At 50.3% G+C, this 26,786-nt stretch overlaps 1 protein-coding gene across 1 annotated transcript in view; it reads left to right on the top strand.

Annotated features, from left to right (window-relative positions):
• The first annotated feature begins 478 nt into the window (after window positions 1-478).
• Window positions 479-26,786, top strand: part of LOC130115299 (unconventional myosin-VIIa-like) — a 92,830-nt gene continuing 66,522 nt past the window's right edge. Inside the window, exons 1-12 of the mRNA XM_056282906.1 lie at window positions 479-640; window positions 2,464-2,616; window positions 10,015-10,199; window positions 11,435-11,556; window positions 12,629-12,771; window positions 13,061-13,174; window positions 14,765-14,833; window positions 15,993-16,077; window positions 16,230-16,306; window positions 18,570-18,689; window positions 21,184-21,326; window positions 26,783-26,786. The exon at window positions 26,783-26,786 is cut by the window's right edge and continues 207 nt beyond it. Of these exons, the coding sequence (XP_056138881.1) occupies window positions 479-640; window positions 2,464-2,616; window positions 10,015-10,199; window positions 11,435-11,556; window positions 12,629-12,771; window positions 13,061-13,174; window positions 14,765-14,833; window positions 15,993-16,077; window positions 16,230-16,306; window positions 18,570-18,689; window positions 21,184-21,326; window positions 26,783-26,786 (1,377 nt within the window). The remainder of the gene's footprint in view (window positions 641-2,463; window positions 2,617-10,014; window positions 10,200-11,434; window positions 11,557-12,628; window positions 12,772-13,060; window positions 13,175-14,764; window positions 14,834-15,992; window positions 16,078-16,229; window positions 16,307-18,569; window positions 18,690-21,183; window positions 21,327-26,782) is intronic.

Genomic DNA, 26,786 nt, shown 5'->3' with positions numbered 1-26,786 from the left:
GCCCTCCCCGGATCGGCAGAGGGGGTGCAGCAGCGACCGGGACGGCCCGATAGAGTGGGGTAATTGGCCAAGTACAATTGGGGAGAAAAAGGGGGGACCCCCACCCCCCCAAAATAAAAAGAATCTCTGAGAGCTTCTTGACAGATTGTGAAAAAAATCCAAAACCATTTATGACACTAAACTGACAGCACGTGGGGTCCTATTTATTTTTTTAGGAGCAAAATGTTCAGTGGAACAACTGGGACTTGGCTGTAGAGGTCTTGGGTCTGATTTTGATTCCGAGCGGTACTCCACTTCTCACTCTGATCCTGATCCTATCTTTAATCCTCGTCGTGGTTCTTCTACTAAATTTGTGATCTTGAGCTACACAAATAAATTGACGGTACTGATTCATTTTCTGATCCCATCCCTGATTTGAATTCTGAATCCGACCCCAATTCTAATCCCGATCCTGATCCTGATCCTGGCTGTGTTTAAGATGTGTTTTGAGGTTCTCACCCTGCTTGTGTGCGTGGGCGTTTTCCAGGGGGACTATGTCTGGTTGGACCAGAAGACGGGTCGGGAGTTCGGGGTGCCGGTGGGCGCCGTGGTCAAGCTGTGTGACTCCGGACAGATCCAGGTTGTGGACGATGAGGGAAATGTGAGCGTTTAAAACTCATTACAGTGCCAGGCACGACACATCATCAGTGGCTGACACACGTGACCCGGGTTCGCAGGTCTTGATGGTTGTCTCTTGCCCAGCCTGAACCGCCACTGTCCTTGGTCACGCTCTCTCTTGCCCTGTGTCCCTCTCTCTCTCCCTCTCTCTCTCTCTCTCTCTCTCTCTCTTGCCCTGTCTCTCGCATTCTCTCTCTCGCTCTCTTGCTCTCTCTCTCTCTCTCTCTCTCTCTCTCTCTCTCTCTCGCCCTGTCTCCCTCTCTCTCTCTCTCTCTCCCTCGCTCGCTCGCTCTCTCTCTCTCTCTCTCTCTCTCTCTCTCTCTCTCTCTCTCTCTCTCTCTCTCTCTCTCTCTCTCTCTCTCTCTCGCCCTGTCTCTCGCATTCTCTCTCTCTCTCTCTCTCTTGCCCTCTCTCTCCCTCTCGCTCTCTCTCTCTCTCTCTCTCTCTCTCTCTCTCTCTCTCTCTCTCTCTCTCTCTCTCTCTCTCTCTCTCTCTCTTGCCCTGTCTCTCCCTCTCGCTCTCTCTTGCCCTCTCTCTCCCTCTCGCTCTCTCTCTCTGTCTCTCTCTCGCCCTGTCTCTCGCATTCTCTCTCTCTGTCTCTCACTCTCTCTCTCGCTCTCTCTTGCCCTCTCTCTTTCAGTCTCTCTCACTCTCTCGTGCTCTCTGTCTCTCTCTCTCTTGCCCTCTCTCTCCCTCTCGCTCTCTCTTGCCCTCTCTCTCTCGCTCACTCTCTGTCTCTCTCTCTGTCTCTGTCTCTCTCTCTTGCCCTCTCTTTCTGTCTCTCTCATGCTCTCTCTGTCTCTCTGTCTCTCTGTCTCTCTCTCTCTCTCTCTTGCCCTCTCTCTCCCTCTCGCTCTCTCTTGCCCTCTCTTTCTGTCTCTCTCATGCTCTCTCTCTCTCTCTTGCCCTCTCTCTCCCTATCGCTCTCTCTTGCCCTCTTTCTGTCTCTCTCATGCTCTCTCTGTCTCTCTGTCTCTCTCTCTCTCTCTCTCTCTCTTGCCCTCTCTCTCCCTCTCGCTCTCTCTTGCCCTCTCTCTTTCGCTCACTCTCTCTGTCTCTCTCTCTCTCCCTCTCTCTCTATCTCTCTCTCGCTCTCTCTCGCACTCTCTCTCTCTCTACTTTTTGCTCTCTCGTGCTTTTGTTTCTGTGTCCCTCTCCTCCTTCTCTCATTCTCAGCCCTTTTCTTCTCTTCCCTCCGCCCCTCAAAAAGTCCAAATCCAGATGAGCTTCATGAATCACTATGAGCCAAGCAGGACCAACGTTTACAAGTCACATGTTGTTTCATTAGTCAGGTGGATTTGTGCTTTAGAGGAATCTGACTTGTGTCGCTCGCGTGGTAGACAGGCCTTAACGTGCCATAACAGAGAGGTGGCTGCAGAAAGACTCTGCGGTCCGAGCGTGGTAGTCAAGGCAGTAAAGGAACTGCAGGGATAACAGCTATATTCTGTACATAATGCCAAAGACAGAGATGACGTTTCACAAAAAGCAACGTCTGGAAATAGTGAATACTACTGGCTCATTGTACATTATTTTAAAAGAGGAGAGAGTGATTTGATAACCTTTTAAATTACAGGATCTTTTGATTATACGGAAAAAAACTGAGTAACTTATGAGTAAAATAGATGTAAGTTAACTATGATGACTAATTACAGAGTAAAACATGAGTTAGATAGGGTCTTTCCTATATCTCTAGTTTATTATTATTATTATTATTATTATTATTATTATTGCAGATAATACACTCATGTCTTCTTGTCTTGCTTTTTAACCATTAATCCACCCCAAACGTTACCCACCCCCCACCAGGAGCACTGGATCTCCCCCCAGAATGCCACCAACATCAAGCCCATGCACCCCACCTCCATCCACGGGGTGGAGGACATGATCCGCCTGGGCGACCTGAACGAAGCCGGCATCCTGCGCAACCTCCTCATCAGATACAGGGATAAACTCATTTACGTAAGTAGTACTGCAGTACTACTCATGTACTTCTGATGGCAACACAGACACTACTATATACCACAGTCACCTGTTCTTAAATACACACCGAGAAAATTGTATACTCGAGTGCTAATATGACGCTAAAGATGCACTGTTTTAAAACAATGAGCTTACAAATACAGAAAAGGGAATACTAATAATGACACTTATCAACATTTAAGTATCTTTCCAGAGCTAAAGGACACTTTAACGAGTAATAGTACCTTGCCACAAAATTGAAAAGAGAAGACAAACCAACCTGACAATAGAAGGCATAAGACAAATATAATAAAAAATGAAAAACATCCCAACAAATGAGCAATTAAATGACATGTTGAAGTCAAACTGCAGTTGAAACATTAATATTTTCTAACATAGTATCTTGCGTTAATAGTCATGCAAATTCTTCTACTGAAAAAAGATTTGTTCATGGCTATAAAAGGTAGAAATTCGGTTTTTTTTAACCTTTTTTCAAGGGCTCCCCTAGTTCAGCATCTCTCAGGGGATTGTTTCTTCTGATCCTAGTGACGTCATCAGACACTCATTTACATACAGCCAATCAGAGCAAACCATCAAAATAAGAAACCCCGCCCACGCTTACTACCAACCTTTCCTTGTTATGTCACTCAAAGGTCAGCTCATGAATATTAATGACCAATAGACCATGCCCTCACAATGATTGACACAGTTCGTGAATATTAATGAGGATTAGGCCACGCCCCCGAGGTGATTGAGACAGTTGAGAACAGTTGGGGATAAAGGTATAAAAACACAATGTTAATCATTTACAGATAGGAAAATATTGCTGAACGTTTTATTCTGCTGGGTTCATGAAAAGTTAAATCCGATTTCTGGTCTCGGTCCTATTTTAAAACAACAGAAGAACGAACTGTAGAAATAAAACATTTTTTTGAGTTGTGATTTAAAGAAAATAGTGTGGGTTTTCCATCAGTACACATGTTTCCTTTCCTTTTCTTTCTTTTTAACCTGTGCTGTCTGCAGGCTTGGCATACAACAGGGGGGATTGGTATTTCAGTGTGTCCTAGACAGAGAGTCTGCAAGTGGAGTTCAGGTTCTCCACCTGCAAAGGCAGTCTTTATTAATTGTCCGAAACCACCTATAATAACGCCGTCCTTTGGATGATCTGTGGGATGGCAAGAGCACAGGGTTGTTGTTATGCATTTAAAGCCACCACCGCTCCCCCTCTTCCATATGTCCGATCAGCTGAACAACCAATCAGCATCTCTTCTCCAAGAGGGGACAATCACAAGTAAATCAAGGAAACTCAAACGAGAAATGACACGTATCTGACGGAGACATAGAAACAGATGCGGACACGTGTTCGACAAAACACAATTAAATCGATCTCATCAATATCAGTTTTGGATAACAGTCGAAGCGATAAAGGAGAAGACAGAAGACAGGGGATAAAGGACTAAGAGGAAGGACGTAATCCAGAAAGTGTTCCAGGACGCGTATGTGGCAGATGCTAGCAGTGTGTATGTGATGTGTCCAACTCTGAGTGCACAGGACTGTCCATCCATCCATTTCCTGAACGCTTATCCTGCTCTCATGGTGGCGGGGATGCTGGAGCCCATCCCAGCAGTCATTGGGCGGCAGGTGGGGGGACAGGCCACCAGACTATCACACAGGGCACCCCCCCCCACACACACACACATTCATACCTAGGGACAATTTAGTATGGCCGATTCAGCTGATCTACATGTCTTTGGACTATGGGAGGAAACCGGAGCCCCCGGAGGAAACCCACGCAGACATGGGGAGAACATGCAAACTCCACACAGGACGACACGGAACGACCCCCAAGGTTGGACTACCCCGAGGCTCGAACCCAGGACCTTCTTGCTGTGAGGCGACCATGCTAACCACTGTGCCACCCTGCACAGGACTAATCCCAATAAAATCTGGTGTCTGAGATCTTGAACTTATCATGGTGCTTCAGAGCAGCAGACAAGCTCTGCAGCCACCCACGGGCCCCACAGTCATTCAGACACCTCACGACCAAGAGAACAACCGGAGCCCAAAGCACTGCAACCCCAGAGGAACACCAAGCCCATAGGGGGGCCAGGAGACCACACAGCAACAGCCCCGCACACTCCTGAGCAGCACAAGCCAGTCCCCAAAAGCACAAGCATGGCCCACACCCCCTGAGGCACATCCCCACCGCCAATCCCTAGGCGCAGGCACAGGCACAGGGTGCACCCATGGGCATGGGACCTGAGCCATGGACAGCAAGCACAGACCGCTGGCCCGGAGCCAGGACCTGTAGCCATCAGACCGACATACTCCATTGTGAACCATTGTCTCCAAATGGAAAAAAACTTGGAACAGTGAATCTTCCCAGGAGTGGCTAGCCTACCAAAATTCCTCCAAGGCCGCAGCAATGACTCATCCAGAAAATCACAAAAAAGACCCTAGACAAAATCTAAAGATATGCAGGCCCCTCTAGCCTCAGCTAAGGTCATCATTGAGGATGCTTTACTGCCTCAGGGCCTGGAAGATTTGCCATCATTCAAGGAACCATGAATTCTTCTCTCTACAGAAAATTCTGACGGAGAGTGTCCAGTCATCAGTCTGTGATCTGAAGCTGAAGGGTAACTGGGTTATGGAGCTGGACAATGATCCAAACCACAAGAATAAGTCCACCTCAGAATGGCTCAAACAAAACAAAATTAGGGTTTGGAGTGGCCTAGTCAAAGTCCTGACTTGAACACCATCGAGATGCTGTGGCAGGACCTTAAACCAGTAGTTCACGTAAACCCTCCAATTTCGCTGAATTACAGCAATTCTCTTCTCCTGGATCGCCACCTTGCCATGGTGGAGAAGCTTGCATGTACCAGTGATCCCAAGAGCTATGCCATCCAGAGCTTGGCTCCTGGTAGGGTCACCCAAGGCAGATAGGTCAAGGCGGAGGTTCCAGACGAAGCGCGATCCAACAAAGACCTCAACAGCGGAACTGGCGGAAGACGATGCCAGTGAACGTGGATGAAGGCTGCAACAGAGGGTGGTCCCGAATCATCTTGGTTCTCCATGCCATTGGACTCCAGTCACCCCCTGCCAAGGACCATGTGGTGACTGTAGGCGCATCAGCCTCTCCATGTAACAAGCTGTCACATGTAGGCATCCTCCCGCAAGGATACCCACAAGGACCTAGAAGGAGGACAGTCATACTCGACCCCAAGTGACCGCTGATGATGATGACAGCAGTTCTATAAAGAAGAGTGGGCCGAAATTCCTCCACGGTGATGTGAAAGACTGATCTCCAGTAATAGGAAGTGTTTGGTTGCAGTTGTTGCTGCTAAAGGTGACACAGCCAGCTATTAAGTTCGGGGGTAATTACTTTTTCACATGGGTGATAGGGTGTTGGATAAATTTTTTTCCTTCAATAAATGAAAAGACCAATAAATGAAAATCCGTATTTCGTGTTTACTCAGGTTCTCCTGGTCTGATATTACATTCTGTATGAAGATCTGAAACCATTCGGTGTAGCAAATATGCAAAAACAGAGCAAGTGGGGGGGGGGCAAATGCTTTTCCACAGCACTGTACGTGTTCACCACCCGCCCAGTAAATGGCCTGCATTTTATCTTGTTCATCTTTCTCTCTGTTTCGCTGTCTTTCACACCCTTGTCCTGTTTTTTGTTTTTTTTCTGTGAAGACTAACTGTGGTGGCAGGGTAAGTAAGTTCTGGTTGTAAGTGTACGGTTCGGCTCGGTGAAGGATCAGACCTGGGCAAAAAGAAAAGAAAGGGGAACTAAAGTAGTTTTAAAACAGGCATGGGGAAAAGTACCAGAGTTGTACTGTGACGTTACACAAGCCGTTATTTTGGTTTGTTGCAGCTTTAATCTTCCGGTTAAATTCTGAGGTAAAAGTTGCAACTAAACATCAGTAGCTGTGGGGATTTCCTGGTGGATTTCCTTTTATTTCTCTTGAGAAATTGCAAATTTGACTTTGTTTGTCAACAACTGCCCCCATTCGTCATGTGTTGAGAATGTTGGGCGGCACGGTGGCGCAGTGGTTAGCGCTGTCGCCTCACAGCAAGAAGGTCCTGGGTTCGAACCCCGGGGTTGTCCAACCTTGGGGGGGGGGTGTCGTCCTCTGTGTGGAGTTTGCATGTTCTCCCCGTGTCTGCGGTGGGCTTTCTCCGGGTGATCCGGTTTCCCCCGCGATCAAAAAGAAGCATGCATGTTAGGGTTGATCCTGCTGTCTGTGCCCCTGAGCAAGGCATTGGGAAAAGAACTGGAGTTGGTCCCCGGGCGCAGCATGAAGGCGGCAGCCCACTGCTCCTAGCTACACAGATCACAGCTAGGATGGGTTAATTTGCAGGAACTGAAGTTCCCCAAGGGGATTAATGAAGGAAACTTAATTCAATATCGCTCCACCTGGCAATTAAACTACAAAAGAGTTAAAATAAAGTATTTCATGCTGTTTTAATATCATTGGCTTATTTCGATATATTGCTACTTTAGACTACAAAAGACTCGCTGGCTGACCGAATAGGGGGTCGCCCGGTCAGCGATGTCGCCTTGTAGTGGGGTTTTACTCCGGATCGAATCCCGCAGCGGGCGGAAATTTGCTCGGTTAACATTGGTGGCAGCGGTGGGATCCGGAAGCGTGCCGATCCTCATAAAGCTCTTCGGAGCGCGGGAATAACAAGACGCGAGGGTGCACTTCCGGGAGAAGGTGACTACTGTAAACTACAAAAGACTCACGGGCCGATTGACCCCTTCAGTCGAGCGGTCAGCGATGTCGCCTTATAGTGGGAGTTCACCTCGGATCGAATCCCGCAGCGGGCGGAAATCTGCTGGGCTACACTACTAAAATGTTCCTCTGACAGATGTTGTTGCTTGTTTCAAGGAAATACTTGTTCCATCATAATGGGGCTTGTTTCAAGACATTTACTCAAAGGAGGAAGATTATTTCAAATCTACTCTCTTGTTTAAGATTTCTGTCCCTGTTTGGTGGAAGTTCCTGATAACAAGTCTTAAAATGATGAAACAAGCGCACTTTCTTAAGACAGGCACTATTTTATCTGCCAGCGATATGTCGAAATAAGAATTGTGACACTTTAAACAAGATAAAATACCTCGATAAACTTTCTTTTTTGCATTGTTAATCCAAATGATCTGATGATTTTATGAAATGACAAAACCGGGTAGACGTCAGGAGGATTAAATGTTTGTTTTTATTCCACCAAATTCCCGTGAGGGGGTGGGGGTGCTGGGCGGGGGTGGAGGGCTTAAGGTATTCGGGGACTTTTTTTTTTTTTTTGCCCAGGGTTTCTGGTAATCACCCTCAGCACTACCGTCCATCTGCATGCTGCTCCATTTCCAACATGGCTGCCGCCTCTCCAGTGGCCCGACACCGATACGCTGTCACTGTCATCCGCCACCACCTGAACCACGAGACCTGCATCAACCCTGCCCCCCCTGCACCCCCTACCCCCCCCATCTCTTACTGTGTCGTAGGAGCAGGCTTTCGATAGTCTCAACATACGCTGTCAAGGTTGCAGAAATCTTTCTTACGTCATCGAGACTGATTTATATTCCGTTATATTATATTATATTATATTATATTATATTCACATTCTCAGAGAAGCATGTTGAGCATGGAAGTTAAAACTCCAGTCTGGAATTGTATTTAATGCTGTCTCAGGACCTCCTGAGGAGTATCAGAGTACCCCCACCATGCTCCTGGTGTGAATAGGAAGATGTCGACGCATATGTGATTTGAAATGAAGGAGGCATCTAGGCCTGATCTACTCTGTGACGACGCATGATTATTTTTTACGTTAACATTTAACGTTTTGCTGTTTGGATTGCACACCGCCTCTCTTGGCATCCATCCACGTGCCGCTTCACCAGCTTTTAAAAGTGCACCAGCTTTGAAGGATTAACTCAATCTGTTGTGGGTTCGAACCCCCGTTGGGCGTCCCTACAGACACAACTGGCCGTGTCTGCGAGTGGGAAACCGGATGTGGGTATGTGTCCCGGTCGCTGCTCTAGCGCCTCCTCTGGTCGGTAAGGGCATCTGTTCGGGAGGAAGGGGGGAACTGGGGGGTAATAAGGTGAGCCTCCCACGTGCTACGTCCCCCTGGTGAAACTCCTCACTGTCAGGTGAAAAGAAGCGGCTGGCGACTCCACATGTATGGGAGGAGGCATGTGGTAGTCTGCAGCCCTCCCCGGATCGACAGAGGGGGTGGAGCAGCGACCGGGACGGCTCGGAAGAGTGGGGTAATTAGCCGGGTACAACTGGGGAGAACAAAAAGGCGGAGTGATAAAAAAAATCTGTTGAACAGCACACACAATGTGACATGCAACTGTCAATCAAAGTGGCACCAAAATGAGAAACTACGCCCACGTGTGCTACAGCTATGTTCAGTTGTGTGTGTGCGGTTCGTCTAACTGCGGCCTTGTCTGCGCGACGCAACTAGCCGTCGTCATATCCGGTTGCTCCGCCACACGTCCTGTCTTACTTCCGCTGCTCAGATGCCGTCTTGTGTGTGTTCCAGCAGCGTGATTCTTCCCCGTACCCGTTTTCCGCAAGAACGCGCCTCCGTCACGCTCGCGTTATTAATTTTCCCACCTGGATTCCGGGAAGACCCGCCCCTTCTCTATCTCTGATTGGCTAACCCTATCCCTAACCCCACCCTCACCCTACCCAACCTAAGCAACGGAGGCAACGAGTACTAGCCAATCAGAGGCAGAGTTCCCGGAAAACGGGTACGAAAAAAAATCACGCGTTCCAGCACAGCCAGACCCCCAGTTTCTGACCCGGATGTAGTTCACACATTAGTCCAACATCATACCCAGAGACTGCCTGCAAATGTTATTTATCACTGCACGGACGTCACGCGGCTTGTCTGCACGAGGTGAGGAGACTCATGACGTCACGACCCGTTCATTTCTCGCGGACTTTTTTTTTTTTTTTGCATGAAAACTCGCTTTGAAAAGTCGTACTTTGTCTCGTGAAGTGCGCTGAGCCTCACCACCTCATCCCTGCACCAGCCTGCGCCTCATATACCCCCGACACCCCCAATTCCCCTGCGCCTCATATACCCCCGACACCCCCAATTCCCCTGCGCCTCATATACCCCCGACACCCCCAATACCCCGGCCCCTACTCACACACTCACTTACCCGCACTCATGCATACATCGCTGCTGTTGTACATCAACAGACACACAATATTATACACACAGTGTTGTACAAACACACAACGTGCACAGACACACATTTTGCAGATTATTGTGCACACACAGACATGTTATTGTACACACACACACACTCGCATTAAAGTACACATAAACACAACTGACACTGCAATACCCTCTGATGCCCCGTTTGTCCTCGTGCAGACGTACACGGGCTCCATCTTGGTGGCGGTGAATCCCTACCAGCTGCTGCCCATCTACACGGCCGACCAGATCCGCCTCTACACCAACAAGAAGATCGGGGAGATGCCGCCTCACATCTTCGCCATCGCAGACAACTGCTACTTCAACATGCAGAGGAACAACCGGGACCAGTGCTGCATCATCAGGTCTGTGTGTGTCTCTGTGTGTGTCTGTGTGTGTGTGTGTGGGTAACTAGTGTTTATAGTTTTGTGTTTATTTAGCTGCTCCACCCCCTCTGCCGACCCGGGGAGGGCTGCAGACCACCACGTGCCTCCTCCGATACATGTGGAGTCGCCAGCCGCTTCTTTTCACCTGACAGTGAGGAGTTTCGCCAGGGGGACGTAGCGCGTGGGAGGATCACGTTATTCCCCCCCCAGTTCCCCCTCGACCGACCGACCGACCGACCGACCGACCGACCGACCAGAGGAGGCGCTAGTGCAGCAACCAGGACACATACCCACATCCGGCTCCCCACCCGCAGACACGGCCAATTGTGTCTGTAGGGGCACCCGACCAAGCCGGAGGCAACACGGGGATTCGAACCGGCGATTCCCCGTGTTGGCAGGCAGCGGAGTAGACCGCCACGCCACCCAGACGCCCCCGTGTGCGCGTGTGGTTTTAGTTGTAGTATTTTAACTGAGGTCAGTAGGCTGTGATGGTGGACACGACCGAAACTCAACATGCTGTGGCTGATGGTGAGGAATGTCACGTGACGTGTGTAATAAGGAGTGAATGAATCCACATCCGATGGATCCGCATCCGATGGATCCACATCCGATGGGTCTGCATCCGATGGATCCGCATCCGATGAATCTGCATCTGATGGATCTGCATCCGATGGATCTGCATCCGATGGATCCGCATCCAATGAATCTGCATCTGACGGATCTGCATCCGACGGATCCTCATCCGATGGATCCAGATCCAATGGATCCGCATCCGATGGATCCACATCCGATGGGTCTGCATCCGATGGATCCGCATCCGATGGATCTGCATCCAATGGATCTGGATCTGATGGGTCTGCATCCGATGGATCCACATCCGATGGGTCTGCAAGAATTTTGAGAACACCTCTGCGTGGGGTAGCAAACATACTGTCAAAAAAAGGAACACATCTCTGTCCAAAATGTGTTCTTTCTTTGCCCTGTTCTGTGACAAAAATATGAAAATGCTAAAGAAATAAATCATATTGGAAACCGTTACTTCTGATTAGTCTTTACTGTAGAGCTTCATTTTTATATTGCTTTCTGCTCATGATCACGTTTTAGTTCTAGTTTGGAGGAAAGTCTCTGCTGTGAGCACACGGCACTGCACACTGGTGATGTAGTTTTGGTGGATAACAATTGTGTGTGTCTGTGTGTGTCTGTGTGTGTGACAGCGGGGAGTCTGGAGCAGGGAAGACGGAGAGCACGAAGTTGATCCTGCAGTTCCTGGCAGCCATTAGCGGACAACACTCCTGGATTGAACAACAAGTCCTGGAGGCTAACCCCATACTGGAGGGTAGGGGCACACACACACACACACACACACACACACACACACACACACACACACACACACACACACACATTGGATGCACAATTACACATACAATCACATGTTTACAAACGCAGATATTTTCAACACTATCGTCCCCGCCAAACTGACCACCAAACTCCTCCCCCTTGGCCTCAAGCCCTCCCTCTGTAACTGGACTCTGGACTTCCTGACCAACAGACCTCAGTCGGTTAGGTTAGGTGACCACACAACTCCTACACCCTGACCCTCAGCACAGGTGCCCCTCAAGGCTGTGTTCTGAGCCCCCTCCTTTTCTCCCTCTTCACCCACGACTGCCTGCCAACTCACCCTTCAAATGTTATAGTTAAGTTTGCAGAGGACACCACAGTCGTAGGCCGCATCACCAACAATGACGAGACGGCCTACAGGGACGAGATTCAGCACATCATGGTGTACTACCAACAATCTTGTCCTCAATGTGCAGAAGACGAAGGAGCTGATTGTGGACTTCAGGAGGTCTAGAAGCTGCAGCCAGTCCCCCATACACATCAACGGGGTGGAAGTGGAGCGTGTCTCCAGCTTTAAATTCCTTGGGGTCCACATCAGCGAGGACCTCTGCTGGACATCAAACACCCAGGCCCTTGTGAAAAAGGCCCAACAACGCCTGCATTTCCTGAGGAGGCTGAGGAGCGCCCGTCTACCCCCCAGCATTCTCACCAACTTCTACCACTGCACCATAGAGAGCATCCTGACCAGCTGCATCTCAGTGTGGTACGGCAACTGCACCTCAGTAGACCAGAAAGCTCTGCAGCGGGTCGTCAAGGCGGCCCAGCATATCACCGGTACCCAGCTCCCAGCCATACAAGACATTTATCACAAACACTGCCTTCGAAGGGGTCTCAGCATCAGCAGAGATCCCACCCACCCCAACCATGGACTGTTCTCCCCCCTGCGCTCTAGGAGGCGCTACAGGAGCCTCAGAGCCCGCACTACCAGGCTCAAAAACAGCTTCTTTCCCCACACTCACAAAGACGCACATATCTGTGGTTGACCTTGGCGTGTTTTGTGTCTCCAGCGTTCGGAAACGCCAAGACCATCCGCAACGACAACTCGTCCCGCTTCGGAAAGTACATCGACATCCACTTCAACAAGAGAGGCGCCATAGAGGGGGCCAAGATCGAGCAGTACCTGCTGGAGAAGTCCCGAGTCTGTCGACAGGTAAAACCGACCAGACCTGTTTCACCAGACTTAACGAACCACGTTGTGTAATTTTCCTATTAATCTAGAGAACGAGATGCGCTCGCTTCCTCGCCAACAGGAAATGACGCTCGTTAGGAGGCATGGTGAGGGTTGTATGAAGTCACGTGTTACAAACCTCAGTTTACGGCCGTACGGAGGGTGGAGTTTGGCTTTAAAAGTCTTGTTTAAGAAGTTTTTGTGGATTTGTGATTATGATGATGATGTGGACTTGATGTGGTTTGTCGCCCCCCCCCCCCCACTCCCCCAGGCTCGTGATGAGAGGAACTATCATGTCTTCTACTGCATGCTGAAGGGCATGACTCCTGACCAGAAGAAGAAGTTGGGGCTGAGCAAAGCTACAGACTACACCTACCTCACCATCGTGAGTCACAACCACAGCGAACCGGAGAACACCTGACGTAGCGAGGCCTACTTTCTATTTCTGTTTTATTTTCTACTCAACACATAAATGCCTTTCCATCGCTCGTTAAGCACATCAACTCTGGGAATTTGGGGGGGGATGCATTTTCCCCCCTTTTCTCCCCAATTGTATTTTTTTGGCCAATTTACCCCACTCTTCCAAGCCATCCAGGCTGCTGCTCCACCCCCTCTGCCGGTCCGGGGAGGGCTGCAGACTACCACATGCCTCCTCCCATACATGTGGAGTCGCCGGCCGCTTCTTTTCACCTGACAGTGAGGAGTTTCACCAGGGGGGACGCAGCGCATGGGAGGATCACGCTATTCCCCCCTGTTCTCCCTCCCCCCCGAACAGGCGCCCCGACTGACCAGAGGAGGCGCTAATGCAGCGACCAGGACACATACCCACATCCGGCTTCCCACCCGTAGACACAGCCAATTGTGCCTGTAGGGACTCCCGACCAAGCCGGAGGTAACATGGGGATTCGAACCGGCGATCCCCGTGTGAACCAGCGATCCCCATGTAGCACATAAACTCTTTATTGGCAAAATCAAAAACCTACTCAAGCAAGTGTACAATCTCTTTCGGTTCTCTCTCCCTCTCTCTCTCTCGGTATCAATGTCTCTCTTTCTCTCGCTGTCTCACCCTCTCTCTCTGTCAATGTCTCTCTCTCCCTCTCTCTCTGTCAATGTCTCTCTCTCACTCTCTCTCTCTTCTTCTCTGTTTGTTAATGTCTCTCTCTTGCTCTCTCTCTCCCTCTATTTGTCAATGTCTCTCTTCCTCCCTCTCTCTCTCTCCCTCTCTATTTGTCACTGTCTATCTCCCTCTCTTGCTCTCTCCCTATTTGTCAGTGTCTCTCTATTTGTCAGTCTCTCTTGCTCTCTCTCTCCCTCTCTATTTGTCAATGTCTCTCTTCCTCCCTCGTTCTCTCTCCCTCTATTTGTCAATGTCTCTCTCGCTCCCTCTCTATTTATCAATGTCTCTCTCTCTATTTTTCAGTCTCTCTTGCTCGCTCTCTCTCTCTCTCCCTCTATTTGTCAATATCGCTCTCTCTCCCTCTCTATTTGTCAATGTCTCTCTTCCTCCCTCGTTCTCTCTCCCTCTCTATTTGTCAATGTCTCTCTTCCTCCCTCGTTCTCTCTCCCTCTATTTGTCAATGTCTCTCTTCCTCCCTCGTTCTCTCTCCCTCTATTTGTCAATGTCTCTCTCGCTCCCTCTCTATTTATCAATGTCTCTCTCTCTATTTTTCAGTCTCTCTTGCTCTCTCTCTCTCTCCCTCTATTTGTCAATGTCTGTCTCTCGCTCTTTATTTGTCAATGTCTCTCTTCCTCCCTCGTTCTCTCCCCCTATTTGTCAATGTCTCTCTTCCTCCCTCGTTCTCTCTCCCTCTATTTGTCAATGTCTCTCTCTCTGTCAGTCTCTCTCTCTCCCTCTCTATTTGTCAATATATATATATATATATATCTATTTGTCAATGTCTCTCTCTCTTTCTATTTGTCAATGTCTCTCTCTCTTTCTATTTGTCAATGTCTCTCTCTCTCTCTCTCTCTGCAGGGTAACTGTACGGTGTGTGACGGTCGTGACGACATGAAAGAATACTCCAACATCCGATCTGCGATGAAGGTGCTGCTCAAACCGGAATCAACATTATAACGAATAAACCAATGATAACAATTGATATTAATTACCATGAATCCTTATCAGGGCAGCAGCAGAGGCAGAGGGCATGGCCCTGTTGTGTTTCCCGCCACCTTGTGGGTTGGTGTGTTGGTGTCATTCGGTGGTTGTCTCCGTTACTGACGGGTGTGACGCGGTGGATGTGTCGTTAACTCGAGTGCAGCCACAGATGGAGGATATACAGAGGATATTATGTGGCCGTTACACCCGTATGACCTAACGCCACATACTGACATAAACCGGGGAACCTCTGCTGGCGTTTAGGAGTTCAAACTAATATAATCCCCCTTAAAAAAGAGAAGAAGAAGAAGAAGAAGGGTGGGCGGTGGGCTCATCTTAGTCGCCAGCCTTTCATCCAGAGCAGAGGGAAGCTGTAGGAGCTGTAAGAGGGAGGAGACTGGTTGCGTGGTGCTGACATGAATGATGACCCGAGTCACCTGCCGGTCAGGTGACTCGGGTCAGTAGTTGAGAGTATGACACCGCTTTCACCGACCGGAAACCTGCTGCTCCACAGACGAGGGATTATTTATTCATCTGAGAGGGAGGTGCTGTATAAGGCCGCCCGGTGGCGCAGCGGTTAGCGCGGTCACATCACAGCAGGAAGGTCCCGGGTTCGAGCCCCGGGGTAGTCCAACCTCGGGGGTCGCCCCGGGTCGTCCTTCTGTGTGGAGTTTGCACGTTCTCCCCATGTCTGCGTGGGTTTCCTCCCACAGTCCGAAGACCTGTAGGTCAGGTGACTCGGCCGTACTGAATTGTCCCTAGGTGGGAATGTGTGTGTGTGTGTGTGTGTGTGTGTGTGTGTGTGTGTGTGTGTGTTGACCCTGTGATGGTCTGCCGGCCTGTCCAGGGTGTCTCCGCGCCTGCCACCCAATGACTGCTGGGATAGGCTCCAGATTCCCCACGACCCAGTTTGGATGATGGATGGATGGATGGGTGCATGGATGGATGTATGGATGGATCGATGGATGGATGGATGGATGGATGGATGGATGGATGGATGGATGGATGGATCGATGGGTGGATGGATGGGTGGATGGATGGATGGATGGATGATGTGCTATATATTGAAATAGATGTTTGAATTGGTCTGTCGTGTGGTCTTCAGGTTCTGATGTTTACAGACACAGAGAACTGGGAGATCTCCAAACTACTGGCGGCCATACTGCACATGGGAAACCTCAGATATGAAGGTCGATACAGCACACACACACACACACACACACACACACACACACACACACACACACACAGCAAAATGAGTAGGCTATCTTTCTGTCTCTCTCTCACATAGTCGCACACATTCTGATACTAGTGAGTGACCTTTTGTCCTTTGACCCTCCAGCTCGGACCTATGACAACCTGGATGCCTGTGAGGTTGTTTGCAGTGTTCACCTCACCACCGCTGCAGCACTGCTGGAGGTATCACACACACACACACACACACACACACACACACACACACTGTGCCTATGACAGCGTGGAGGAATTTCATGTGGTCTGTTCAGGTCTTGGCGCAGTCGTCCATTCAGAAGCTGCATTATGTGTCTCGTAGACACAGGAGATGCTGTCCGCCGGTTGGACAGCTGAACGTGATTCCTCTGTTCTATATCCGGTGTCCATGTCGTCTGTAGGCAGGTTTCCTCTGCAGATCGGTGTCCTTCCACAGCCCTCGTTCAGTCTAAAGAACACGCCACGGTCCAGAAGAAGCTAAGACGATGCTACACCAGTCCGCCACGGTCCAGAAGAAGCTAAGACGATGCTACACCAGTCCGCCACGGTCCAGAAGAAGCTAAGACGATGCTACACCAGTCCGCCACGGTCCAGAAGAAGCTAAGACGATGCTACACCAGTCCGCCACGGTCCAGAAGAAGCTAAGACGATGCTACACCAGTCCGCCACGGTCCAGAAGAAGCTAAGACGATGCTACACCAGTCCGCCACGGTCCAGAAGAAGCTAAGACGATGCTACACCAGTCCGCCACGGTCCAGAAGAAGCTAAGACGATGCTACACCAGTCCGCCACGGTCCAAAAGAAGCTAAGACGATGCTACACCAGTCCACCACGGTCCAGAAGAAGCTAAGACGATGCTACACCAGTCCGCCACGGTCCAGAAGAAGCTAAGACGATGCTACACCAGTCCGCCACGGTCCAGAAGAAGCTAAGACGATGCTACACCAGTCCACCACGGTCCAGAAGAAGCTAAGACGATGCTACACCAGTCCCCATCCATCCAGTATCCAAGCTGCTTACCCTGCTCTCAGGGGCGCGAGGACTGCTATCCCAGTAATCGTTGGGCGGCAGGCGGGGAGACACCCTGGACAGGCCGCCAGACCATCACAGGGTTTTGGGGTTTTTTTTAGTACGGCCGAGTCACCTGACCTACGTGTCTGGACTGTGGGAGGAAACCGGAGCCCCCGGAGGAAACCCACGCAGACACGGGGAGACCATGCAAACTCCACACAGAGGACGACCCCCAAGGTTGGACTACCCCGGGGCTCGAACCCCGGACCTTCTTGCTGTGAGGCGACCGCGCTAACCACCGCGCCGCTGCTGCAGCAGTCTGTCATACTGAACTCAGCCGGTCAGTTGATGCAAGTGTGAAAAGGATGGACGACTGGGAAAAAGAGACCTGCCTGTGTACTGCTACCTGTGCCAGGAGGATGCAATAGAGACAGACTCAAAAAAAACCCCAAACCGCTCCTGTAAGTCGTGTTTCTCTGAAGGGCTGAAGTTCAGGAGGAGAAAGGGACAGGACTGACGTGGGAGAGGGAACCACTCCCTTAAATCTCGCGTGTCTCTCCTAAAACCCACCGCCTCTGACAGGGGTCAAGCCGTCCAGACTCGTTCATACGGGTTTCCTCTGGGTGTTCTGGTTTGGTCCCGCTGTCCATCAGCATGTATACGTTGGTAACCCGGAGGCATTACCCATAGTGAAGGAAATGTCCACACCAAGTCTTCAGGGGTACTACTCAAGACCAGTGGAGCCAAAACACAACAAGTAGACGCCATGGCTCTAGCTGTTGTCGTCTACCATAGCGCAAGTCACAATTCCACCGCTCTGTAAATCTGTTGAGGCCCTCTCCCCCCTCCACCAGAGAAGGAAGGTCTCAGACTCCAGTTTTCCAGTGTTTCACACACACACACATTCATGCTAATAAAAAAAAATGAATTAGGCTAGGCTGCACCTTATTGGTCTCCTCAGGGACCAGTAAAAAAGCAAGTTTGGCATGCAGTTCAAAACAACAGACGCTGGTCTCGTACCCAACCAGTCTTGAGAAATCATTGCAAGTCCGAGACCGAGTCAAGTCCGAGGCCAAGTCATTCAACGCGTGGGCTCGGGACAAGTCTACAGAGGGGTACCACAACACTGCTGGGTTTCCTGTGCTGCGCAGGTGACTTGGCGACGGGGTCGCCTTCTTCACCCCAAAGCATTCTGGGATAGACTCCAGACGCCCCGACCCTGATATGGATTAGCCAAATCACGACGATCAGGCCATACAAACAAATATTGCTACTTTTTGTAATGTAGAAGGGAACTCACTGTGAGTGATAGAACAGCGCCCCCTGGGGCCAGGGCTCAGAAGGGCAAATAAGCACTCGAACCGAGATCCCTCAGGTAAAAGTCTGTGTGTGTGTGTGTGTGTGTGTGTGTGTGTGTGTGTGTGTGTTTGTGTGTGTGTAGGTGGACAGTAAGGACTTAATGAACTGCCTGACCAGCAGGAGTCTGATCACCAGAGGGGAGACCGTCTCCACTCCGCTCAGTATGGAACAAGCCCTGGATGTACGGGATGCATTCGTGAAGGTAATAATAAATAGAGTTGGGTCGGTTTCCGGTTCACTGACCCGTTGGATTTTACACAACCCGACTGACCCGGCGTTGGTCAGTGTGAGACGTTCTGGCAAATTAAAAAGTAGCCTGCTACATTAGCAACCTGTGCCGGCGGTGTCACGGTTCCCACTCCCCCCTGAACAGGCGCCCCGACCAACCCGGGGAGGCGCTAGTGCGGCGACCAGGACGCGTGATTTTTTTTCGTACCCGTTTTCCGGGAACTCTGCCTCTGATTGGCTAGTACTCGTCGAGCGCGTTCAGCTGGATTCCGGGAAGACCCGCCCCTACTCTATCTCTGATTGGCTAACCCTATCCCTAACCTTAACCAACCCAATCAACGGAGGCAACGAGTACTAGCCAATCAGAGGCAGAGTTCCCGGAAAACGGGTACGAAAAAAAATCACGCGACCCGGACACATACCCACACCCGGCTTCCCACCCCGCAGACACGGCCAGTCGGCTCTGCGCATAGCTGTAGTCCACTGACTTCCGGTTTCTACTGCATAGGTGATACCAGTTTCCTGTTTGTTGGCGCGTTGACAACGGCATATTTTTCGCGATGCCTGCAAGATTTACCACGGATAAATGTCGACGACACGCACAGAACTGCTGCCAAACTTTCACCTGCACGTACCGGTAACCGGTAGGTGCACAGAGTCGGTTGTGTCTGCAGGGACGCCGGACCAAGCAGGAGGTAACACGGGGAATCCTACTGGCGAGCCCCGTGTCGGTAGGCAACGGAATGGACCGCTACGCCACCCGGACGCCCCCCTTGTATTGCATTATGATAATAACGATAATAATAATAATAATAATAATGTAAACTACTAATAAGACACGTTAGCCCCTAGCTAACGGGTCTGACCCTTTAGCCGAGCGGTTAGCGATGTCGCCTTGTGGTGCAGTACACCCCGTATCGAATCCCGCACCGGGCATCAAAATAGCCGCTTACATTGGTGGCAGCGGCGGGATCCGGAAGTGTGCAGATCCTCAGAAGTCTCTTCGGAGCGCGGGAATAACAAAGCGCGAGGGCGCGCTTCCGGGGAGGGTGACGACTGTAAACTACTAATACGTTAGCCCCCTAGCTAACGGGTCTGACCCTATAGTCGAAAGCATAGTGATGTCGCCTTGTGGGGCAGTACACCTCGTATCGTATCCCGCACCGGGCAAGAAAATAACCGGTTATAATAATAATAATAAGTGATACGACAACGTGATTAACATATTGTGTTTGTTTATAATGTCGGAAAAGCGCCATTACTGCCGAGCCGAGGCAACGAGGAGATCAGAGTTCAGATGCGCAGGGTGTGTTTGTTTACGGTGTTTGGGGGTGGCGAGAGAGACGAGACCTGGCGGAGTTAGTGCCAGTGAACGTCACAAGTGCGGCCATAGGGCAAAAGTTCCGATACGAAGCTGAACAGGCGAGCCGAAAAACAAAGACGAGATTTTGATATCGGAATCAGATGTATTGGCCGTGTAAGTTTGCGCACACGTGGAGTTCGACTCCGGTTTCGTGGCTCTCTCCGTGTGCTTGGCGCATCAGACATCTAAAAAAAGCGGGAGAGCGCAGAACCGGGCGCCATCTTGATGACCGTCGATATTTCGATTATTTGATCTTTTCTCAAGTGGCACCGGGCCGAATTCTCATTTTATTCATTAATTTGATGCTTATGTAACCGGTTACTTTCTTGCCCGGTGCGGGATTCGCTACGGGGTGTACTGCACCACAAGGCGACATCGCTAACTGCTCGGCTAAAGGGTCAGACACGTTAGCTAGGGGCTAACGTGTGTTATTAGTAGTTTACAGTCGTCACTCTCCCCGGAAGCGCGCCCTCTCGCTTTGTTCTTCCCGCGCTCCGAAGAGACTTCTAAGGATCTGCACACTTCCGGATCCCACCGCTGCCACCAATGTAACCGGTTATTTTCTTGCCCGGTGCGGGATTCGATATGTAGTGTACTGCACCACAAGGCGACATCGCTGACCGCTCGGCTAAAGGGTCAGACCCGTTAGCTAGGAGGCTAACGTGTCTTATTAGTAGTTTACACTTATAAGAAGAACGTTAAGCAGAATGGTTGTTGTGAGAAATAAAAACACCACCACGTGTCAGTGAGTCGCTACCCTCCCATTCAGTGTCATTATGGTCCACTCTGGAGAACTGGCTGCCGAGTGAAGTGCGACACCCTGTGGTAATATTCGGTATATCAGTCCAGTCCGCTGTTTGGCTTAATATCAAACCGGTTTGAACATTTTTAAACCGGCCCAAACCTAGTAACACACACGCACACACACACACACACACACACACACACACACACACAGCTCAGTTACCATGTAGGTTGTTACAGCTGCTCCCCATAATTATTCACTGTGCTGATCCTCCTCCTTTCTACCCCTCCATGTCTTTTTCTGTCTTCGATATGGTGTGTGTGTGTGTGTGTGTGTGTGTGTGTGTGTGTGTGTTTGTAGGGCATCTATGGACGTCTGTTTGTGTGGATTGTAGAGAAGATCAATGCGGCCATCTACAAACCTCCGTCCAGTGATCCCAAAGCTGTCAGGCGCTCCATAGGACTGCTGGACATCTTTGGCTTTGAAAACTTTATGATCAACAGGTATGGGCCACACACACACACACACACACACACACACACACACACACACACACACACACACACACACACAGATACATAAACACACACAGATACACATTCACACACACACACACACACACACACAGATACATAAACACACACACACACACACACACACACACACACATATGAATACAAATGCACAAAACATGCGCCACCAGACAGACACACATACACACTGCCATACAAACACACACACACACAAACACATGCACAGAACATACGCAAATAGACACAAACTCAGGCACACACACACACACACACACACTCACACAAACACATGCACAGAACATAAACACACACAAACATGAATGCAAATGCACAAAACATGCACCACCAGACAAACACACACACACACTGCTATACAAATAGACACACATACACACACACACACACACACACACACACACGAAACACAAACAAACCTTTTGCACTTTTTCAAAGACAATTACATTTCCATTTAAGTCTTTCCACCGTTTGTGGGTTTGAGGAGTGTGAGGAGAGACGCTCGCTGTGGGTTTGAGGAGTGTGAGGAGAGATGTTCGCTGTGGATTTGAGGAGTGTGAGGAGAGATGTTCGCTGTGGATTTAAGGAGTGTGAGGAGAGATGCTAGCTGTGGATTTGGGGAGTGTGAGGAGAGATGCTAGCTGTGGATTTGGGGAGTGTGAGGAGAGATGCTAGCTGTGGATTTGAGAAGTGTGAGGATAGATGCTAGCTGTGGGTTTGAGGAGTGTCAGGAGAGACGCTCGCTGTGGGTTTGAGCAGTGTGAGGAGAGATGCTAGCTGTGGATTTGAGGAGTGTGAGGAGAGATGCTCGCTGTGGGTTTGAGGAGTGTGAGGAGAGATGCTCGCTGTGGGTTTGAGGAGTGTGAGGAAAGATGCTCACCGTAGGTTTGAGGAGTGTCAGGAGAGACGCTCGCTGTGGGTTTGAGGAGTATGAGGAGAGATGCTAGCTGTGAGTTTGGGGAGTGCGAGGAGAGATGCTCACTGTGGGTTTGAGGAGTGTGAGGAGAGATGTTAGCTGTGGATTTGGGGAGTGTGAGGAGAGGGATGCTAGCTGTAGATTTGGGGAGTGTGAGGAGAGATGCTAGTTGTGGATTTGGGGAGTGTGAGGAGAGATGCTAGCTGTGGGTTTGAGGAGTGTGAGGAGAGATGCTCACTGTGGGTTTGAGGAGTGTGAGGAGAGATGTTAGCTGTGGGTTTGAGGAGTGTGAGGAGAGACGCTAGCTGTGGGTTTGAGGAGTGTGAGGAGAGATGCTCGCTGTGGGTTTGAGGAGTGTCAGGAGAGATGCTCACTGTGGGTTTGAGGAGTGTGAGGAGAGATGTTTGCTGTGGATTTGAGGAGTATGAGGAGAGATGCTAGTTGTGGATTTGGGGAGTGTGAGGAGAGGGATGCTAGCTGTAGATTTGGGGAGTGTGAGGAGAGATGCTAGTTGTGGATTTGGGGAGTGTGAGGAGAGATGCTAGCTGTGGGTTTGAGGAGTGTGAGGAGAGATGCTCGCTGCGGGTTTGAGGAGTGTGAGGAGAGATGCTCGCTGTGGGTTTGAGGAGTGTGAGGAAAGATGCTCACTGTGGGTTTGAGGAGTGTGAGGAGAGACGCTCGCTGTGGGTTTGAGGAGTATGAGGAGAGATGCTAGCTGTGAGTTTGAGGAGTGTGAGGAGAGATGCTCACTGTGGGTTTGAGGAGTGTGAGGAGAGATGTTTGCTGTGGATTTGAGGAGTGTGAGGAGAGACGCTAGCTGTGGGTTTGAGGAGTGTGAGGAGAGATGCTCGCTGTGGGTTTCAGGAGTATGAGGAGAGATGCTAGCTGTGGGTTTGAGGAGTGTGAGTAGAGATGCTCGCTGTGGATTTGAGAAGTGTGAGGATAGATGCTAGCTGTGGGTTTGAGGAGTGTGAGGAGAGATTTTCACTGTGGGTTTGAGGAGTGTGAGGAGAGATGCTAGCTGTGGATTTGAGGAGTGTGAGGAGAGATGCTCGCTGTGGGTTTGAGGAATGTGAGGAGAGATGCTCGCTGTGGGTTTGAGGAGTGTGAGGAAAGATGCTCACTGTGGGTTTGAGGAGTGTCAGGAGAGACACTCGCTGTGGGTTTGAGGAGTATGAGGAGAGATGCTAGCTGTGAGTTTGGGGAGTGTGAAGAGAGATGCTCACTGTGGGTTTGAGGAGTGTGAGGAGAGATGTTTGCTGTGGATTTGAGGAGTGTGAGGAGAGACGCTAGCTGTGGGTTTGAGGAGTGTGAGGAGAGACGCTCGCTGTGGGTTTCAGGAGTATGAGGAGAGATGCTAGTTGTGGATTTGGGGAGTGTGAGGAGAGGGATGCTAGCTGTAGATTTGGGGAGTGTGAGGAGAGATGCTAGTTGTGGATTTGGGGAGTGTGAGGAGAGATGCTAGCTGTGGGTTTGAGGAGTGTGAGGAGAGATGCTAGCTGTGGGTTTGAGGAGTGTGAGGAGAGATGCTCGCTGTGGGTTTGAGGAGTGTGAGGAAAGATGCTCACTGTGGGTTTGAGGAGTGTGAGGAGAGACGCTTGCTGTGGGTTTGAGGAGTATGAGGAGAGATGCTAGCTGTGAGTTTGAGGAGTGTGAGGAGAGATGCTCACTGTGGGTTTGAGGAGTGTGAGGAGAGATGTTTGCTGTGGATTTGAGGAGTGTGAGGAGAGACGCTAGCTGTGGGTTTGAGGAGTGTGAGGAGAGATGCTAGCTGTGGGTTTGAGGAGTGTGAGTAGAGATGCTAGCTGTGGGTTTGAGGAGTGTGAGGAGAGATTTTCACTGTGGGTTTGAGGAGTGTGAGGAGAGATGCTAGCTGTGGATTTGGGGAGTGTGAGGAGAGATGCTAGCTGTGGATTTGAGAAGTGTGAGGATAGATGCTAGCTGTGGGTTTGAGGAGTGTGAGGAGAGATTTTCACTGTGGGTTTGAGGAGTGTGAGGAGAGATGCTCGCTGTGGGTTTGAGGAGTGTGAGGAGAGATGCTCGCTGTGGGTTTGAGGAGTGTGAGGAAAGATGCTCACTGTGGGTTTGAGGAGTGTCAGGAGAGACGCTCGCTGTGGGTTTGAGGAGTATGAGGAGAGATGCTAGCTGTGAGTTTGGGGAGTGTGAGGAGAGATGCTCACTGTGGGTTTGAGGAGTGTGAGGAGAGATGTTTGCTGTGGATTTGAGGAGTGTGAGGAGAGACGCTAGCTGTGGGTTTGAGGAGTGTGGGGAGAGACGCTCGCTGTGGGTTTCAGGAGTATGAGGAGAGATGCTAGCTGTGAGTTTGAGGAGAGACGCTAGCTGTGGGTTTGAGGAGTATGAGGAGAGATGCTAGCTGTGGATTTGGGGAGTGTGAGGAGAGATGCTAGCTGTGGGTTTGAGGAGTGTGAGGAGAGATGCTCGCTGTGGGTTTGAGGAGTGTGAGGAGAGATGCTAGCTGTGGGTTTGAGGAGTGTGAGGAGAGATGCTCGCTGTGGGTTTGAGGAGTGTGAGGAGAGATGTTCGCTGTGGATTTGAGGAGTGTGAGGAGAGATGTTCGCTGTGGATTTAAGGAGTGTGAGGAGAGATGCTAGCTGTGGATTTGGGGAGTGTGAGGAGAGATGCTAGCTGTGGATTTGGGGAGTGTGAGGAGAGATGCTAGCTGTTGGTTTGAGGAGTGTGAGTAGAGATGCTAGCTGTGGGTTTGAGGAGTGTGAGGAGAGATTTTCACTGTGGGTTTGAGGAGTGTGAGGAGAGATGCTAGCTGTGGATTTGGGGAGTGTGAGGAGAGATGCTAGCTGTGGATTTGAGAAGTGTGAGGATAGATGCTAGCTGTGGGTTTGAGGAGTGTGAGGAGAGATTTTCACTGTGGGTTTGAGGAGTGTGAGGAGAGATGCTAGCTGTGGATTTGAGGAGTGTGAGGAGAGATGCTCGCTGTGGGTTTGAGGAGTGTGAGGAGAGATGCTCGCTGTGGGTTTGAGGAGTGTGAGGAAAGACGCTCACTGTGGGTTTGAGGAGTGTCAGGAGAGACGCTCGCGGTGGGTTTGAGGAGTATGAGGAGAGATGCTAGCTGTGAGTTTGGGGAGTGTGAGGAGAGATGCTCACTGTGGGTTTGAGGAGTGTGAGGAGAGATGTTTGCTGTGGATTTGAGGAGTGTGAGGAGAGACGCTAGCTGTGGGTTTGAGGAGTGTGAGGAGAGATGCTAGTTGTGGATTTGGGGAGTGTGAGGAGAGATGCTAGCTGTGGGTTTGAGGAGTGTGAGGAGAGATGCTAGCTGTGGGTTTGAGGAGTGTGAGGAGAGATGCTAGCTGTGGGTTTGAGGAGTGTGAGGAGAGATGCTCGCTGTGGGTTTAAGGAGTGTGAGGAAAGATGCTCACTGTGGGTTTGAGGAGTGTGAGGAGAGACGCTCGCTGTGGGTTTGAGGAGTATGAGGAGAGATGCTAGCTGTGAGTTTGAGGAGTGTGAGGAGAGATGCTCACTGTGGGTTTGAGGAGTGTGAGGAGAGATGTTCGCTGTGGATTTGAGGAGTGTGAGGAGAGACGCTAGCTGTGGGTTTGAGGAGTGTGAGGAGAGATGCTCGCTGTGGGTTTCAGGAGTATGAGGAGAGATGCTAGCTGTGAGTTTGAGGAGAGATGCTAGTTGTGGGTTTGAGGAGTGTGAGGAGAGATGCTAGCTGTGGGTTTGAGGAGTGTGAGAAGAGATGCTAGCTGTGGGTTTGAGGAGTGTGAGGAGAGATGCTAGCTGTGGGTTTGAGGAGTGTGAGGAGAGATGCTAGCTGTGAGTTTGAGGAGTGTGAGGAGAGATGCTAGCTGTGGATTTGAGGAGTGTGAGGAGAGATGCTAGCTGTGGATTTGAGGAGTGTGAAGAGAGATTTTCACTGTGGGTTTGAGGAGTGTGAGGAGAGATGTTCACTGTAGATTTGAGAAGTATGAGGAGAGATGCTAGCTGTGGATTTGGGGAGTGTGAGGAGAGAGATGCTAACTTTAGATTTGGGGAATGTGAGGAGAGATGCTCGCTGTGGGTTTGAGAAGTATGAGGAGAGATGCTAGCTGTGGATTTGGGGAGTGTGAGGACAGAGATGCTAGCTGTAGATTTGGGGAGTGTGAGGAGAGATGTTCGCTGTGGATTTGAGAAGTATGAGGAGAGATGCTAGTTGTGGATTTGGGGAGTGTGAGGAGAGAGATGCTAGCTGTAGATTTGGGGAGTGTGAGGAGAGATGCTAGCTGTGGGTTTGAGGAGTGTGAGGAGAGATGCTCGCTGTGGGTTTGAGCAGTGTGAGGAGAGATGCTAGCTGTGGGTGTGAGGAGTGTGAGGAGAGATTTTCACTGTGGGTTTGAGGAGTGTGAGGAGAGATGCTAGCTGTGGATTTGGAGAGTGTGAGGAGAGATGCTAGCTGTGGATTTGGGGAGTGTGAGGAGAGATGCTCGCTGTATGTACATATGACGCCTTGTGTCGTCTTATCTCCTGTCTGCCTCAGCTTT

This window comes from Lampris incognitus, chromosome 7 (assembly GCF_029633865.1).
Source record: "Lampris incognitus isolate fLamInc1 chromosome 7, fLamInc1.hap2, whole genome shotgun sequence".
Classification (NCBI taxonomy): Eukaryota; Metazoa; Chordata; class Actinopteri; order Lampriformes; family Lampridae; genus Lampris; species Lampris incognitus.
The sequence above is the reverse complement of the archived record's forward strand: the minus strand, read 5'-3'. Positions and strand labels throughout refer to the sequence as shown.